General features: G+C 35.9%; 2 protein-coding genes across 2 annotated transcripts; one reads left to right on the forward strand and one right to left on the reverse strand.

Moving 5' to 3' along the window:
- Positions 1–524: 524 nt before the first annotated feature.
- On the forward strand, positions 525–701 carry LOC133287320 (small polypeptide DEVIL 22-like). Its single transcript, XM_061484892.1, has one exon. The coding sequence runs from the start codon at positions 525–527 to the stop codon at positions 699–701; it is 177 nt and encodes a 58-aa protein (XP_061340876.1).
- Positions 702–8,091: 7,390 nt separating this feature from the next.
- On the reverse strand, positions 8,092–14,385 carry LOC133287342 (uncharacterized protein C630.12). The gene is made up of 13 exons (XM_061484925.1): positions 14,152–14,385; positions 13,565–13,627; positions 13,228–13,406; positions 12,299–12,434; positions 10,960–11,056; positions 10,388–10,447; positions 10,202–10,302; positions 9,989–10,029; positions 9,825–9,882; positions 9,477–9,551; positions 9,247–9,404; positions 8,886–9,152; positions 8,092–8,514 (listed from the first exon to the last, which is right to left on the reverse strand). The coding sequence occupies exons 1-13, from the start codon at positions 14,290–14,292 to the stop codon at positions 8,283–8,285; spliced, it is 1,608 nt and encodes a 535-aa protein (XP_061340909.1). The 5' UTR covers positions 14,293–14,385; the 3' UTR covers positions 8,092–8,282.
- Positions 14,386–18,196: the final 3,811 nt, after the last annotated feature.

The raw sequence follows: 18,196 nt of genomic DNA on the forward strand, positions 1-18,196 counted from the left end.
AGTAGAAAATCCAACAAAACCTCCAATCCACCTCAGAGTTGAGGTAATCTTGCCGGGTTCCTGTTCCCATGGCTTAACACTCCACTCCATGCTTTGTCTAGATTTATAGCAGTGTTCCCTCTTTTCATGCTCACCTTTGCCACTTTTCTAATTAATCCTTCCTTGTTTTTGTACCCCCACCAAGTTCTGAATTACATTGGTAACACAATTAAGACATTATTTTATTGCATTAACAAAAAAAATTGGTCTAAGACCCACGTTCATTCCCTCCCTCACTTCATTGAAACTTAAACCTCTAAAGGCTGCAAATCCCTCAGTTTTCGAGCTTGCCCACGTTCACTTCCTTTTTTACTCTCCATTCAGTCAACCTTTGGGGTATGGACTTTGCTTATATATATATATTTAGCCCCCACTCACTTAAGGCTATGTAGAGAACCATTTTTTTTTCTAAGGGGTTCCTTCTGAAAAACAGAATTGCTCTAGCTACCATTATATTTTAGTACTATTATACCATATAAGGAGCTATGGCTGAACTCCAAAACAAGAAGCACAAGCATGGAGCTAAGGTCCCTGCAAAGAGAAAGGGATATGGGATTAGCAGCAAGTGTGCTTCTTTGGTTAAGGAGCAACGTGCTCGTCTTTATATCCTACGCCGTTGTGCCACCATGCTCCTTTGTTGGTATATTCAAGGAGATGACTGAACTAAAACACATTCTCATTTCATCTTTTTTTGGTCTTCTTTTAGTTATATATGTTATGGGAATATAGTTTTTCATGTTGAATGAGACAATTTATCTTATATAACATACAAAAATAAATAGATAGGATCTATTTTTATTTTTATTTTTCCTTAATAGATCTTACCTATTTTTTTGTGTATTGCATGAAACAAATAGTCTCGTACAATATGAAAAACTATATCCTCCTATATTATATAAAGTTTACTCTCTTCTATTTATCCATCTTTCAAAATGGTGACACCTTTGTTTGAACAAACTTCCTTACCATGCAATGTTTCTGCTTCTAGCCCAGTTGGGTTTTTTGGGCTTCACTGTGGCTCTCTCACTTTAGTCTCCTTCAGAGGTTCCCTTTTTTTTTTCTCTTTTTAACCCATTTGGAAAAACCCAATGGGTTTTTATGGGTGAAGGAGAGTTTTATTGACCCTTTTTAGTGCTGCTTTTTTTCACAATATGGGCTGGTATGAACACTTTGGAGCTGGCAAGGAAGTACTTAACTGAACGTTTTTCAGCTGATGCTAGAATAATTGGAATGTAGTCCTTAATATGGACACTACTTTTCTGCTTATCTTAGCCAGACCATTTGTCTTGTATTAGATATATTGCTACTTTTCTTTGACTATTGACATTGTAACTTAGAACTAGGATTTGGTCCCTATGCAAGCTTGAAAAAATACAGAAGGGAAACTCATATGTTGTATGTTACTGACAACTTGTAAACTCATAAATCGTTATTCACAAAGTTACTTCATCATGAGAAATATTGTGATAGCTTGGTGTATGTGAATTTGAGGGATAGGGGTGATGGTTAGGGATAAATTTTCAGTACTCCAGCACTAAGTGTTACACCTACTAAAATTAAAAACAAATAACTCACCTAAGTGCAGTTACTACACCAATAAGTGTGTAGTAATAAAGAATATTGTTGCAATTTCACTCTGCATGTACAAAGCACACTGAAAGATATGGTTTTGATTAAAAAAAAAAAAAATGATTGCGAGATTTGCACTAGAGATAAAAATGATTGTGAGATAAAGATTTGATTTGATAACATTATCTGTAGGTAACATGGAATGTTTGACAAAAGGTTGATTTGACTACACAAACTTACTGGCTTGAGCTAAGTCCAGATTTCCATTATATTGCATGGCCTTGCAAAGACAAGCATATCTCTTGATTCATGTTCTTTGTCATAGCAAGTTCACAACATAAGATCTTGGAGGTGCGACAGCACTACCAAGCGTGAGCTAGTGATTACTTCTAAAATAGGCAAGTCGTGCGTGCGGATATCATTTTTAATTAGAAAAATTGTGTATATAATATTTTATTCTTACAAATCGTTCTTTGAGAGGTTTGTGATAGTCTTTGCCATTATAAATAGTCCTTTAACTATACATATATGTCAGTATGTCAATGAAATCCTCATGTGCTACACTATGTTCATTCTTCACTATCAAAAATTGCTTTTTATAATTATTATGCCTTTGCATCACTATGTCAATTCGTATATTTGTTCGGCTTAGCCAAAAAGGCAAAAAAATTAATTTATTACTTTTTTAATAAAAAATTACGAATAAGTTGTCGTTTTGCAAAAAATTACGAATTTATAGCACCCAAACACGCCCACATGGGGCGTGTTCTGATGGAGAAAGACACGCCCATGTGGGGCGTGAGCTTGTAAAGGAAACACGCCCAAGTTAGGGCGTATGCGGCAGGAGAGAGACACGCCCATGTGGGACGTGAGATTCTGAACAAGACACGGCCAAAGTAGGGCGTGTTCTAGGAGAGAGACACGCCCACGATAGGGCGTGTTCTCCGCGGTGTATATAAATCCGTTTTTCACTTTTTTACCTCATTTCCACCCTCTCATCCTCTCTCTAAACCTCCTCCTCCTCTTTCTCTCTAAATTTCTTTTGGAGGGTTTTGCGCAGCGAAGCTCTGTCTCTCTCTCATGTAAGTCCCTATTTATTGTTTATTTTTTTTATTAACAGCAATTAATATATGATAGTTATTAGTGACTTAGATAATTGTTAGGGGGTTAGAAAAATATTTGTGACTTTATTTAATTGTTAGGGGGTTAGAAAAATATTAGTGACCTATGTAAGAGAATTGTGATGTGACTTATATATTATATGGACTTACAAATTAATTAGTTACTTCTAAATTGGTATATGTTGGTTTTATGACTTATTTACACACTTAGAAATTAGTTTGTGACAATTAATATTTTTTTATGAATGACACTTGCAAACATATTGACCTTTCAATTAACCACATTATAATTAGGGTTAAAGACGAATGAATAACGTATGCAATATTAATTTAAATTGAATTTGAATTAATATTTGTATTGAAATATATTGATAGAATAATGTAATGTTAAATGAATTAATTGTCAATGATGTTAATTTAATTGAAATTAATATAACAATTGAAATTAGTTAAATGCTATTTAATTAAGTGCAATTAAATTTTATTTAGTGTAAATTAATATAATATCAATAGTATTTTGGGTACATCTTTTCCATCTGTAGTAGTATTCTATTATGGCCCATTCGTCTTCATCAGAGTCCTCGCGCTCTGGATCCGATGGTGATCTTGAGCCATCCGATCCTTGTACGCATGTACTTCCTGGTCCATATAGGTGGGAGGTACTCCATAAGAGGACACAGCGCAGTCACGTTTCACAAGTTGTGTGGAACGAAGATACGGTTAGGGGGTTAAAGACGAGGCGAGGGAAACTTCAAGGGGGACCCCATCACGATGATATACCAGACGTTGTCGCTGACTATTTGACACAGGCTGGGTTCATACATGTGGCACGTATGAGTCATGTTCAGGTATGTAATGTTTAAATAGCTTAATTAAATTACCGTATGTGGACTTTGTATAATTGTTGTTTTTCCTTCAGATCGATACCCCCTTGATCTCTGCTTTGGTTGAGCGTTGGAGACCGGAGAAACATACATTTCACATGACGCAGGGAGAGATGACCGTTACATTACAGGACGTGGCTGGTATACTTGGTTTGCCTACTGACGGGCGGGCAGTTACCGGATCTACAGCGTTGGATTGGATTGCTATGTGTCAGCAGGTTTTTGGGACTGCCCCAGTTGCAGGCACAGACATTCACGGAGGCGATCTACGTATTTCTTACTTAGACAAGATATATGCTGATTGGTTTACAGTAGCACACAATCCAGAGGAGGTGAGGCGTTACACCAAGGCACACATTTTGCGGCTATTAGGCTCATGGTTAGTGTGTGACAGATCAAGTGGCAGCAAAATTGTTTGTCGTTACGTTCCATTGCTTGCAGGGGACTTTACGGACATTGGCAAATACAGTTGGGGGTCTGCGGTTCTCGCCCATCTCTTTAGACATTTATGTGTGGCAACAAACCCGCGGACTGTAAATCTGGGTGGTTGTCACGTATTACTGCAGATATGGGCTTGGATTAGATTCCCCCCATTGCACCACCTATCCCGCAGCCTACCCACCCGGAGTGGCATTTTGGTCACAGGTATATTTTATTAACTCATATTGACTAATTTATTACATGTTCATTTGTCGAATGAGTATGATAATGGTTTACACATTCCATTACAGGTTTAATTCCCTACCTCCCTTTAAGCCACATGAGCAGTCTTGGTATCGGGCAAACCTTGACACGCTTTATAGAGACGAGGTTTGTGATATCTATTATTAATTGTTTTTTATTTATTTACATATTATAGTTGGTGGTAATTGTGTACTTGTTACTAATTTTTTTATATGTAGGTTGTGTGGCAGCCATACGGAGAGTACCATACAGCATTGTTTGTATCTGATCATGAGCGGTACTTATGGTTGGCCATTACTCCTATCATTTGCTTCCACACAGTTGAGTACGCTCAACCGGATCGATGTATGCGACAATTTGGTTTTGATCAGCCCATACCGCGGAGACCAAGAAAGCTTAAGGGTGTTCATGATCTAACTTTGCGAGGGAAGAAGGATGATAATTAGGAGCGTAAGTTGAGGCCCTTCATACATCGATAAACGATTAGGGATACGTCCATACGTATTCCCCCTGCACTGGTCGGGTTGATGTCCCCGAACCATGAGTACCTACACTGGTACAGACAGCGAGGGAAACGGTTTGTCGCCAGGAAAGCTGCTAGGGTTGGACGAGCAGTAAGTTTTGACACTTCAATTATGAATATGATTATGTGTTTATAAATTTTTAATTATATCATGTTGTTTCATTTCTTTATAGATTGATGGGTTGGAAATGCTATATTTTGCGACTACTGCGGATCAGTTCCCCGCCTTTGGCTTAGAGTGGGTCCATGACGAGATTGGTCGCATTATTGTCATATTCAGAGAGTCGGCACGAGTAGAGGAGCCAGGGCCAGAGGCTCCACCTACGCAGACTGTTGAGGAGCCGATGTTGACCATTGAGGTGCCCAGTGGCAGGCAGGAGGGGCGTGGACTAGGACGACATGTTGGCCTACACATGTTAGTGCACAACATGATTTTATACCATCTGCGAGCGGTGGATATGTTGCTTCTACACCTGGCATGTCTTGCACGACTCCACCAGCTCATGTTCCAGAGGCGGTTGACGACGAGGAGCCATGTCTTGACGCATTTGCACAGGCTATAGAGGCTCAGTCTAGGCGTCGATTACCCCCACGTCAGGCACGTGATAGGCCATGGCCTCGTTGGTCGTAGTTTTATTTCATGTATTGACTGTTTTTTTGTTTAGTTACATGGACTGATGTATTGACTGGTTTTTTGGGACTGTTGTAATTGTGTACTATGCTATCGCTGACTATTGTGGACTGTTTTTTGAATTTTTCTATTAGCATGCAAGGAGTAAACAAATCAGTTTTATGTATGCGATGTTATACGTAATATGCAAGCAAACCACACAATCACCGTAAAAGCTAATTTAAAAAAAACAGAGAGATACATTGTAATTGGCAAATTAATTGTTTATAAGTGACAAACACGCACAATTCATATCATGCATTATTGCCACGGTTAGGACACGACCTACGATTGTGCCCGTGTTGCTTACAAAGACCACATAACCTACGTGATGTAATAATTTCAACCTCATCCATCTCGTTCTGTATTCTTGTAGACTTTGGACGACCCTTTGCCCGCAACATATTGTTATCTGGTATTACCACAGGACCTGCATTGTTGGGTGGAATTGCTTGCTCATTGCCGATTGGTTGCCATGGAAATGAGTATGCCTTTACCAAGTTTGACGTCTTGAATACATCATCTATATATTGTCGATAATTTCGAAGAATGGATAACGTTGCAGCAACGGCGTGACTACAAGGATATTTAAATGCTTTAAATTGTCCACATTGGCATGTACGAGCAGTAAGGTTAACAGCATATGTCCTTTCAAACCCTGCATCCACCTCAAAAACGGTTTCATCAACATTATATGTACGCACAGTATGCATTGTTGCCACAGATTCATTATGTGTCAATGATTCAATCACATTTTTGCAATAACTATGACCAGATTCAAGTTGTCTACAAGCCGATTGACCTCTTTCCACGCAATATTGAACCAATCTACTGTATGTAAATTTTACCAGACCAGTAATGGGCATGTTTCTTGCTCCCTTTAACACTCTGTTTATGGATTCTGCCAAGTTTGTTGTCATATGCCCAAATCTTCGTCCATCAAGGTCATGTGCACGCGACCACTTTTCCTTAAGGATGGCATCAATCCATTCTGCTACCTGCCTGCTTGTGTCTCGAAATCGTGCTAGCGACCTCTCAAAATCCACCATGCAAGGAGTATATCCTGCGAACAATCCACTCTGCTTGATTTTATACCATTCCGCTAGTCAGTTTAGTCACTCACGCCCATATTTGGGCGTGTCTACCCACTGAACACGCCTTATCCTAGGCGTGACCACACACGCCCTACGTTGGGCGTGTTTCCTTCACAAGCTCATGCCCCACATGGGTGTGTCTCTCTCCATCAGAACACGTCCCATGTGGGCATGTTTGGGTGCTATAGATTCGTAATTTTTTGCAAAACGACAACTTATTCGTAATTTTTTATTAAAAAAGTAATAAATTAATTTTTTTGCCTAGCCAAAAATATAAAATATATATATAAAAAAAAACCCGTATATATAGATCGTATCTTTAAATTCGTATCTACCCTAGGATCATAATTGCAAAAGTTTAGTTAAATTTTTTATTAAGCTTACTAATATCTCCAAATTAAGGAATCTTAAATTCAATGGACATAACTAAGATTGGCATATGACGTAACATGAACACATCTAATACACATTCTATCCGTATAATTTAAGTTATGATAAAGTTTAGGATGAGAAAAACAGGACTTTGATCATACTGCCCTTGTTCCCCAAAAAAAAATACCGTAATGCCACAGTTCTGAAATTTTTTCCAAACTGCCACGGTGTCAATCTCGTTGTTAGTGGCAGCGAGAGAGCAAGTTTCAACTATCACAGGCAAAACAAAACAAACTCGTTGTCAATGACAATGAGTATAAACTGCCACGTGACAAAACAAGTCAACTCATTTTCATAAAGCCATAACTTTTGGCTCGCGTGTCCAAGTCTGGTAATTTTTTTTTATTTAACGTAACTTTTTAAGATCTATGCACTGGAAGAATTATTTTTTAGTATTGAAAAATAAAAATAAAAATAAAAATTAAATAACGTCATTCACACAAATAAAATGTGTCAAATGATATACAAAGAAACATTTTTGAGGAAATTTTTTTACCAATGCCCCTCCAGATATTTGTCAACGCATAGATATCGAAAAGTTACGTAAAATAAAAAAATCGCTTGATTCAGACATCCAAACCAAAAGTTATAGCCTTCCAAAGTAAATTTTCAAAATTCTATGACACGTGTCACAAAATGATAGGACACCAAAGTCGTTGTCAGTGGCAACAAGTTTAGACTAAACTCGTTGCCACTGATAGCTACTTTGGTGGCATCAGAAAACGTGTCACGTGGCAAAACATACTCACTACAACTGCTAGCAAGTTTGAAGCCGTGATAGTTTGGCAAATTTTTATTGCGGTTATATAATACACAAATTATCTAATATATAATACACAATATAATATTTAGTACTGCTATATATGCGATTCTTTTTTGTGAAAAAATGCTACTGATATGAAGAACAAGGACTAAAAAATAAATAAAATGAAAAATGGCATTTAAGATCAAAAGAAATTGCTATGTAAACTTTCAGCAAACTCTGGAAATGACATGAGTTAAGTAAATCTCGACAGTAGTAGAAACAATAATTCAACTCACAAAACAATATACTATAGTAGATGTTCCATATGATCATGGCATAATCATGAATAATTTAAAGAAATATTTCAAGCTACAAAGTAAACATACAAAAGCATCAACCTAAGATTGGATCATGTAGATAGCAATATGCTACTTGAACTATGTAACTGGTTCTACAAATCATCATTAAAAAAAATCTGAATGTAAAACCAGAATGATAACACTCCTATAGGTATGTCATCTTTATTTGTCAATCCAATCCTTGAATAGCAACATCATGTAAAGAGGAACATTCACTGCTGCAATAACAGTCAGCATTCTCAGTACGCGTAACATTCTTTGGATTATAAATTTTGTCTTTGATTTGCCAGTTCTGGGAGGTATTCTTGATACTGAAGCCATATCCACATTCACAGAAAGATCTGCTTCCTGAGCAGTATTTTTTCTAGCAGTTTGCCGCATCACAACATTACCCCTGACAGCACATAAAAAACACAAGGAAGGTACTTAAGTTTTATGTCTCCAATGGGTAACAAAGTTGGGGATACTTAATTTTATGTTTCATGACAAACCAAGAGATAACACTTCTAAAGGATTGAACTGCCCAATATATTTTTCACATACAGAGTAATAACAGAGACAATGAGCCATGGAGCAACAGTAAGGTTGCCCCTTGTGACCGAAAGGTCCCGGGTTTAAGTCTAGGAAATAACTTATTTATAAAAATACAAGGATAAGACTACCTACAATCGACACTCTCCCCTACCTTCGCAAGCCAGGAAGTCTTGCGCACTGGGGTTTACCCTTTATGCAGAGAAATACCAGAGTATGAAAACCAAAGTTTACCTTTCCCCTAAGTTCCGTTCATTCGAATTTACAGCAGATGCATTCAAGGGTTTCTTTATAAGATGCATTGATCCTTCTGCATCCCACACCATCTCATATTCGTAGTTCGCATCCTCATCCTTCTCTTTTGTTTCACTTCTAGATAGGATGGATGCTATTAGTTGTTTACAATGGCCCACTAGACTCCAACACTGACGCCACAAACTTGTGCCACTTGTTGGCCAAAATAAGAGGGCAAGAAGGGTCAGAACAAATAGCACAATATACCTGACAGTTACAGCAAAATAGGATTCATTAAAAAAACTGACTCAAAAGCTCAGGTGACAATTATATTAACTTCATTATCAGCATTTAGAGCTACCATATGTAGACGTGTGTTTGCATTGGAAGATAACATAGATGAGTCAACACAGCCTCTTCTGGAATGGAAGCATTTGGAAGAGTTGAGTTATCAACTGATAACAGCATGAAAGAAGGATACAAGTTTCCTTGTTGCCAACTTATAGTACCTAGAGTGTGCTGCGCGCTACTATCAGTTTAAGTGTCCAAAAACTCAAGGAGACTGTCCAGATGAGAAGATCAGGTTCTTACCTCGTTGACAGGCCCAAATTTAGATTGATGAGTGACGGTGCACTGATCGTGATCATGGCCAGACAAAATAAGCTTCTGCAAAAACCAGAACTGTTAACTCTGAAAGTTGTTACCCTCATTTAACTCTGAAAGTTGTTACCCTCATTATCGTCTCCACTCTCAACTCTCCTATATTGTCAAAGCATCTATTGCAAAAGAAAGAATGACATAAAAATGAATAGCACACTATACACATGAAACATATACTAATCGTTGGCAAATCCATGATGTATCAATTTTTTTTTTCCACATCCATAACAGGGTGGAATGGCCATGCACAAGAGTCCAAAGATAAGTTAGATAACTCACAGGTTTGATTGTATCCAGTAAGTATTTGGATGAATCTTCAAAAACATAATTTTGATACCTGTATGAACCAAAAGTAAAACCAAACTTCAGTATCTGTGAGACACTTATACTCAGTTCATGCAATTTTCAGGCTTCTTACGTGATTTTTAAGATGAGTAACTTACGTTATATCCTTAGTATTACCATTTACAGCATGAGATATCCTCTGAAAATTAAAGAAAGACTCGTTACTCATTAGTAGTTTCAAGAATGGAAGGTAAGAAAACATTCAGATTTCAGACACGACCTATTGTCCCACACTATTGTGAGGGTCAATGCCATACAACATACAATATGCTTACTATAGATTCGCTTCCAGAAACTGAAATAAACTTTACCTGATTGATAATTGGGGAACTACGATCAGGGCCACAGTAAGTATCATCCCGTCGATATAAAGGAATATGTGTCAGTAAGACTCTTGGATTAACTACACCATCTAGTAAAGTGCAAAAGAAGTATGGATTATAATAGGACACATGATCCAACCTAACAATGAATCATATGGATAGGCCAGTTTATACCGACAGAGATATTCTTCACAAAGTCCCATGTTTGGGAAGTCAGATGCTTTTGTGGGTGTCCTGTAGAAAACATAACGAGTCCCGTAATTTCAGCTTTTTCAAAATTCCTCAAGGAGTGACTTGTATAAATAGCATATGAATGAAATTTACAATATTTCAGTCATATAAATTATGTTAGTTATTTAAAAAGTTAAAGAATGATTGCTTGTTTAGGAAAGAATCTTTAGTCAAAGAAAGAAAGAAATAATCCATAAAGAATGCCTCAACCAAATGGAAAAATAATCATTGCTATAGGCATGACAAGGGAGGAATAAAGTTCATGTGAAATATAGTAAATGAGATGAGGCAGCAAACGGATACAAAAGCATCTATTGCAAAAAGTACAGCACAGAGAGAAAGTGAAGAGATTGATCAAACGAAAAAAAACTTGATTATATCAGATAAATCAGAAGCGCACATTGAAAGGGAATACAAGTGTAACAGCTTGGAACCACAAAATAAGAGTACTACTATTACAGCATTGCTACTTAAAAACACGACAGCTCAAATTTATAAGGCAAAATCCAGTTTACCATCCAAAGTTTGTGCATCAACAGCAATAAAATCCACTTTTCCAACCGTAAACCTGTAGTTCCTAATCCCAAATGTTTCCTCATAGCGTTGGATAACCTATACTCATGCGATGATAAAAATGTTAAGAGCAAAGAAGAAAAAAAGGTAGACTATATAATTAACAGAAAGTGCAAAAATAGTAAATGTGTTAATCACATTCCATAAATTAGATTGTAAATTATGTAAAATTGAATTGAAAAACTTTAGCATAGAACCTCTTGAATCTTGACAAAGCATTTTGATAAACTTAAGATGTGATTTAAAGTTTTCTTTACATCAATCACAATTAAAAAGACAGGTATCTGAAATAATTCAGTGCCAAATGTCATTTACATGTGTCATCAAAATCAATCATCTGGCAACTTTCAAAAATTTCTGTGTGACATCCACAACCAACACAAGATGAAGGCATATCAATGTTTCAATCAAAATCTGCCATGTTAAATTTACATTCATCTTCTGATAATATCAACAAGACATAAATGTCGAGGGGACTAGTTTATACAAAATCCCGCCCATCAGCAATCTGTATATCATCAGTAAGTCCAAATTTTAAAATCAACAACCCTAAGGTAGCGTTTGGCATTCGGACAGAATGGAATGGAACTGTGGGACTATATATCCATGTTGAGATATATAGTCCCACATTGGTTGTATGTGCAACTAATGTGGAGTTTATAAGGCCTTGGGCACTCCCATCCTTTGAGCTAGCTTTTGGGGTGGTGTATCCCAAGGTTCTTAACATGGTATCAGAGCTTCGCCGCCCCCCACTTTCTCTTGTGGCGTTTCTTAGCACAGGTAGGTTGGGTCTGTTGCATTGTCCACTCTTCAAGCCCAATGGGCTCTCGTGTGAGGGGGCGTGTTGAGATATATAGTCTCACATTGGTTGTATGTGCAACTAATGTGGAGTTTATAAGGTCTTGGGCACTCCCACCCTTTGAGCTAGCTTTTGGGGTGATGACCTCAAGGTTCTTAACAGGAACAAAATGGAACAGTTATGTTCTGTTCTATTCTACTTAGTGCCACCAATTTTAATGCGACCAAAATGTACCAATTTTAAAACCCATAACCTATTCTGCTCTATTTTTAAAATGCACCAAGCACAATAAATGTAATTTCTCATCCCTAAGGTCTTGAATATAGTCACCAGTTCAACGTAACTGTGACTACATTCTCAGTCAAGTGTTTGGCATTTGACTCCCTCATAGTCATAGCTATATATCATACACGTCAAAGCAAGCAAACTTATAGTTCTTGGAACTTGGGCATCAAAAGTGGAGCAGTAACATGTTGAAATACCTCTGGCTTTAGAGAATGAAGACTTTCATAGCCAATATCATGGTTTCCAGGAATGTAGTAAACTTGCATGTCTGTGTATTTTCCTTGTGCATCCAAACCAAAGATATGTTTGAAGCGACTGAAAGACTCTTTCCATCTGTCCATCCAAAAGGTTGTAAAAGAATTTCATAATAGGAAATTTGAGAGAACATTCTGAAGATATACAACCAAAGGAAACAATCTTTTGAAGTTTAGACGAGTCAAACCACAATTTACTCGAAATTAATCAGGGATGGGTCATTAGTATATGATCCTTTAAAAGAAGTTGACTATAGCAATCTAAGATTAATTTTTCTTTTTTCTTCTGCTTATAACATTATCAAAGTTTAAGCTAAATATGTAAATCAATGACTAAATAATCAATTGAAATAAAGAATTCAGAGAAAAAAAAGGGGTTAAAATTTAACATTTAGCATCACCCAAGTAGCCAAAACATCAGGTATTACAAAACAAATATATATGTTTATGGTTTTTTCATGCATTTGGTTTAAGCAAAATGTTCAAATCTTTGACCTGATACTCATGTCTATAAATTTTCAGTTGGATTCTGTGGTGATCATCTGATGATTGTTTTGGAGGGGCTTCTTTGTAAAACATGCACAGGGACTGGAACTACCTTTCTCTTCACTTTTTACCTTCTTTGTCCAAAATATTCTTCTTTGAAACCAAATAAAATAAAAGAGTCAAATAGACATCCAACCCATAAAAAGTTACCAGCTCGTTGGTTATGTTGTTTTCTGAAATGAAAGGTTTATATTGAATTCCAAAATCATTCCAGGTGGAAAAGGCTAACTGGAAAAAGTATACATGGCATAATAGATAACAACAAAACTTACTATAAACTGGTGAAAACCAAATCAACAAGCAGAAATATTACTTTCAGGACTTACTCTTCATCTGATAAATAAGGACCTCCATCGAAGTAATCACCTAAAAACAATATGACATCAGGTTTGAAAGGCAGGACAGATGAAAAGAATGATCTACGCATGTTTAAATCAGTGTAGAATTCTGCAATCTCCAGTGCAAGTGACTTTGCAGGAAGACGGAGAGAAGTTTTATCCATGAGCTGTTAATGTTTAACAAAAAGTCATATCAGAAGATATGATAGATATACATCCACAGAAACATACATTAATAGATGTGCAGAAACAGGCATAAGCAATGCAAGTATATTTTTCATGAACATGTGTATGCCCCCATAACCATAAGAGAATAAAAGTTCACCTGGGGATCAGCAATAACAGCAACTTTTACATAATCAGCTTGATTATTCCTACTGTCTGTAACCTGCAAGCAGAAAATCAGAAAATCAAGTTAGTTAGTTATGCATTTCACTATGTTTACATTATGACATTGCAATGTATACACATTTTCAAATGTGCTGTTAAAGAAGCAATCATGCTGGTTTAGGTTCACCTTTTTAGCTACAGCAGCCACTAGCCTAGAATCATCAAACTCTTCAATGATCCACAAAACCCCATAAATAATTTCCAGCAAAATATAAAAATTTATAGATCCAGCACAAACTCCCCACACAATCCTTGGTAAAATTATTACATGTAAAAACAAAAAAACTCATATTTGAAGATACCAGCTAACAGAGTGTCTTAAATTCCATAATTTACAAAAACCAAAAAATAAAATAAAATAAAATAGTTAAAGATTCATTGTTCACCAACACCCCACCCCATAAACAGCATCGAAAAAAAAATATAAATATCTGGTTTTGGTTGTAAACTGTGCAAACAATATAAAAAATTGAGTGTGACCCAAAAATGAAGGAAGTGAAAAGTTGAAGACTTTATGGTTACCATTGAAGAAGAAGAAGAGGGGAGAAGATGGGGCCATGAACAGGTGAAGAGCGGTGGAACCCAATAAGCGAACATCTCCCCATAGAGAAGGGTTAGTGCCCAAATGAGGCACAGTAACACAGTCAATTCCTGCTGCTTCATCACTGATCTTCCTGATCCTCCAAGTTCAACAATGGAATCAAATTACAGTACCTCATTCATCGTCTTTTTTCTTTTTCTTTTTTATTATTTTTTTTTTTTAGGTTTCTGGTCAAGCTAGTTCTGATATTGGCACTATTGAAAATTAATTTATTTCTTTTTCGGAGTTTTAGTAAGTATATGGTTGGTAGTAGAGGTGGCAAAGTGGATGGTCCGCTCCATCCCACCCGGTCATCAACTCGTCAAAAAATGAGTCAGTCTGTCCCGTCTCGCTTTTGAAGGTGGCTGAAAAACTCAGCCCGCCCCGCCCCGTTTGGCGGGTTGGGCATGTTGGCTCGTCAGTCCGAGCCTACTTTACACTGACCCGTCTCGACCTGCCTATGTCCGTCATCAACTCGCCAAAAAATAAACCCACCTCGCTCTGCCCCACTTTTGAGATGAACTGAAAAACTCAATCCGTCCCGCCTCGTTTGACGGGTTGGGTGGATTGGCTCGGCTTGCCAACTCTAGTTGGTAGGAGTAGGGCAATTTTTTTTTTTTCTAAAGTTTTGCAAAATATTTATTCTTTAAAAAAATGTATTATACAAGTATTTTAAAGTCAACCTTAATAATGAATTTATTAAGAGTTATGTTAAAGCTAATGGTTAAGAAATATTTAATATTTTTTCTTAATGTTGGCAGGACATTAAAATATAAAATTTTGGGATATGTGCAATATTTATGTGGTGGCCTTCTCAAAAAAAAAAAAAAAAAGTCTTAATCTCTTGCTTATATGGATAGATCCAAGAAAAATATTTTTCAATTCCTCGAGGATATAATTTTGAATGGTATACCAACAAAAGGAGCGAAAGAAGTGTTAGGTTGTGTTTGGTTCAAGCTTTTTGTGTAGATCCCTATCTATCTCAGTTTGGCAATCCATGTTGCCTTTGTTTGGTTGAAGAAAAACAATATTTTAGCTATCAAACTCACTTTCCTATCCATTCAGAAATGCATGCAAAAATGGAAGGAAATTACTGTTGAACTTTATCATTTTGTAATGTGGTATTTGGAGAAAACCATCTAAATGAGAAAAGGTGAAGGACAAACATGACCATAATACCCCCTCTTCTGACTACTATCATCTCAGACTAACCTTCCACTACCAAAACCCAAAGTACATATCTGAAATAAAAATATCATACTAAATGGCGACAACATCACTGAAGCATCTACTTGTTATGGTGGGAGGTGAGGTAACTCAATCTCAGCTTTCATTCTAAGTTTCACTCCAGTGAAATCTGATGCGCTATTCCAATGGTCTCCTTATGCTAATTCAATAGCAGCTGGGTCGTGCTGAATGAGGGAGAAAGCTCAAGGTCCGGATAAAACCTTTGATCAACGGTCAATGTGCTCATTTCTCGATTGGGAAGGGGGAATCCAAAGAAAGGAAGATAAAGAGTCAAACAAAAAGTTGTTTTTATGTTATGAAAAAAAAAATTGAGAACACAAGATCTCTTTCACCCTTTGAACTTGAACTTGGAGACAGACAGATATGGAAGCTTAGATGAATGGCGCAACTGATAACCAACGGCATTCTAACCATTATTTTATTTATGCAATAGTTGTTCTCGTTGAAATATTGTAAAGGTTATTTTGTAATTTCATCCCATTTTTCCATCAATATTTTCTCTTCAACCAAACATAGACATAATATATTTAACCAAATTTTTCCAGTAAATTTTTTTCCAACCAAACAACTTTTTTTATATTTTCCTACCAAACTCACTTTCCAACCATTTCCCTATCAATTACATTTCTCTAATATTCAAAAAATTTCTCCTCAACCAAACGCCCCCTTAAGGTAATCGGAGACATTGTCTTCACAAATATAATTGCTTGTTTAAGGTCCTGCACAAATAAATTTTATGTTGTAGGAAAATTTTAATCTCATGTCATAGATATATCAAGTGTGAGATTCACTTATTTTAAAATAATAAAAAACAAAATTATGAGTGGCGTACATTTTATGATATGTGTAGGAATTATTTATTTTCTTATGTAACATGAGAAAAATAAATTTCAATATTTAATGTGAGCAAAATACATTGGGTTAGCTTCTAAGTAAGCTAGCGGGTTAGACTTAGGGATTTATACTCTTTTAGTTTAGTACGGTCGTATTGTCTAAGCAATTGGATGTTGCACTATTGAATAACTAAAAAAAATTTACTATGTAATGCCCAGTTATTTTTTTTTTCAAGATATTTTGTTGCAGGACATCCGAGGGACCCATCATATAATAGGTTTAACATTTTTTTTTATTATTGAATAGGTTTAACACTTTATATAATGAGTTTTATGTTTATAATGTAACATTATATAACATCACTTTCTTATACACACATTAAAGAGGTGGGGTCCACATATTTTTCTTTCTCTTTCATCGTTTCACTTTCTCTCTCCATTTTTGTGTGTGTGTTGGAAACAACACTTAAATCATGTAACATAACACTAATAAAACCCATATATAATTGTTAACATGGTTAAAGTCATTAAATGGTGTGACATTGAGACACCATACAATTGGATGCAAGTATAAAAAAAATTTACATTGATAGTATCACAATTACTCATAATAAAATAAAATAGGAAAAGATTCGTTTACAAAATTTTTTTACAAATTTTTATAAATTACACTATGTATTCCAGGAAGTACATAATGTAAGTAGCGTACTTCCGAGAGTACATAGTGTACTTTGTAAACAAAAAGTTTGTAAATATTACTCTCCCCAAAATAGAGAAGAATCTGTTTATAAAATTTTTTTACAATTTTTTGCAAATTACACTATGTACTTCTGGAAGTACATAGTATAACTCAGTGTACTTCCAGGAGTACATAATACAGTTTGTAAGAGTTTGTAAAAAAAAAAATTATAAATATCACCCTCTCCTAATAAAATAGCTATAAATAAAAAGATAGATTCATACAGACAAACAATTAATTAATACATTCTAGATTATTAAAGGCTCGTTAATTATCTACAACTATTCCTTTGTACATGACTTTCTATATTCAATTTTAAAAAGCCTAATCACATTGGAAAGCAGGTACCTAAGCCACTATGGTGTGCTACTCCTATAGTCCTATTCATTCCTCTTATTTTATATGATTTCATTCATTTTGAGGGGCATAATGTATATTATTCCATTTGATTCTGCGTTTGGTGACAATTGTTAATTTCAAATTCCAAGCCCAGCCATTATGTGCTCATTGCCCCACCACTGAAAATGAACCCCACATTTAATGGGCAAGAAAGACTTTCTAGTCTCTACCAAAAACAACCAAAAAGATAGATATTGAGTCAAGAAGTAATCATTAGCAAGTTACATTGATGCTACATCTCCAATAAGCTTCCAACATGTTTCTCTGTAGTTGAATATATATCATAATGCTGATTGTTCTACTTTTTGGCCATTCATCTCTTCATTGATTGCGTGCACTTCTGCTTTTGTTCTTTTGGCCTCATATTTTGTCTTGTTGCCCAAAACTTCAAATTAACTCAAGGTATCTCCTATTTAACAATGTCAATGTTCAGTTCTGGAAAGCATGTCGTCTTCACTGTACAAATTCTATTATGTCAATTATTTTAAAATCACAAATTGTCAAACCATGAAATTCATAAATGTCATGCTTATTTCCTCTTCTAGTAGAACTTAGTTTTGTTGCTTGTGCATATTTAGTTCTTCTTTTATATGAACGGTTTTCTGTCCTAGTGTTACATGAAAACACAGGTGTATACACAAAACCAAGACCACTAATGTACATGCTTAAACACAGCAGGGACATGAAGGCAAAGGGTGCTTGAACTGTTATTTGTTTTAATTATCCATTTCATTACTGATTCAGAGAATAAAAAACACGACAACTTGT

The sequence above is a fragment of the Gastrolobium bilobum genome, unplaced genomic scaffold (genome assembly GCF_033153095.1).
Source record: "Gastrolobium bilobum isolate Gb01-03AN ecotype WA unplaced genomic scaffold, APGP_CSIRO_Gbil_v1 utg11002, whole genome shotgun sequence".
In the NCBI taxonomy this organism is placed as follows: domain Eukaryota; kingdom Viridiplantae; phylum Streptophyta; class Magnoliopsida; order Fabales; family Fabaceae; genus Gastrolobium; species Gastrolobium bilobum.

Excerpts from the sequence above, each read along its gene's own strand:
- LOC133287320 (XM_061484892.1), top strand. The coding sequence starts at position 525 with ATGGCTGAACTCCAAAACAAGAAGCACAAGCATGGAGCTAAGGTCCCT.
- LOC133287342 (XM_061484925.1), bottom strand. The coding sequence starts at position 14,292 with ATGAAGCAGCAGGAATTGACTGTGTTACTGTGCCTCATTTGGGCACTA. Across the intron at positions 13,628-14,151 it reads CCTCTTCTTCTTCTTCAATG|GTTACAGACAGTAGGAATAA; the intron begins GTAACCATAAAG and ends TTCTGCTTGCAG. Across the intron at positions 10,303-10,387 it reads TGTGAAGAATATCTCTGTCG|ATGGTGTAGTTAATCCAAGA; the intron begins GTATAAACTGGC and ends GCACTTTACTAG.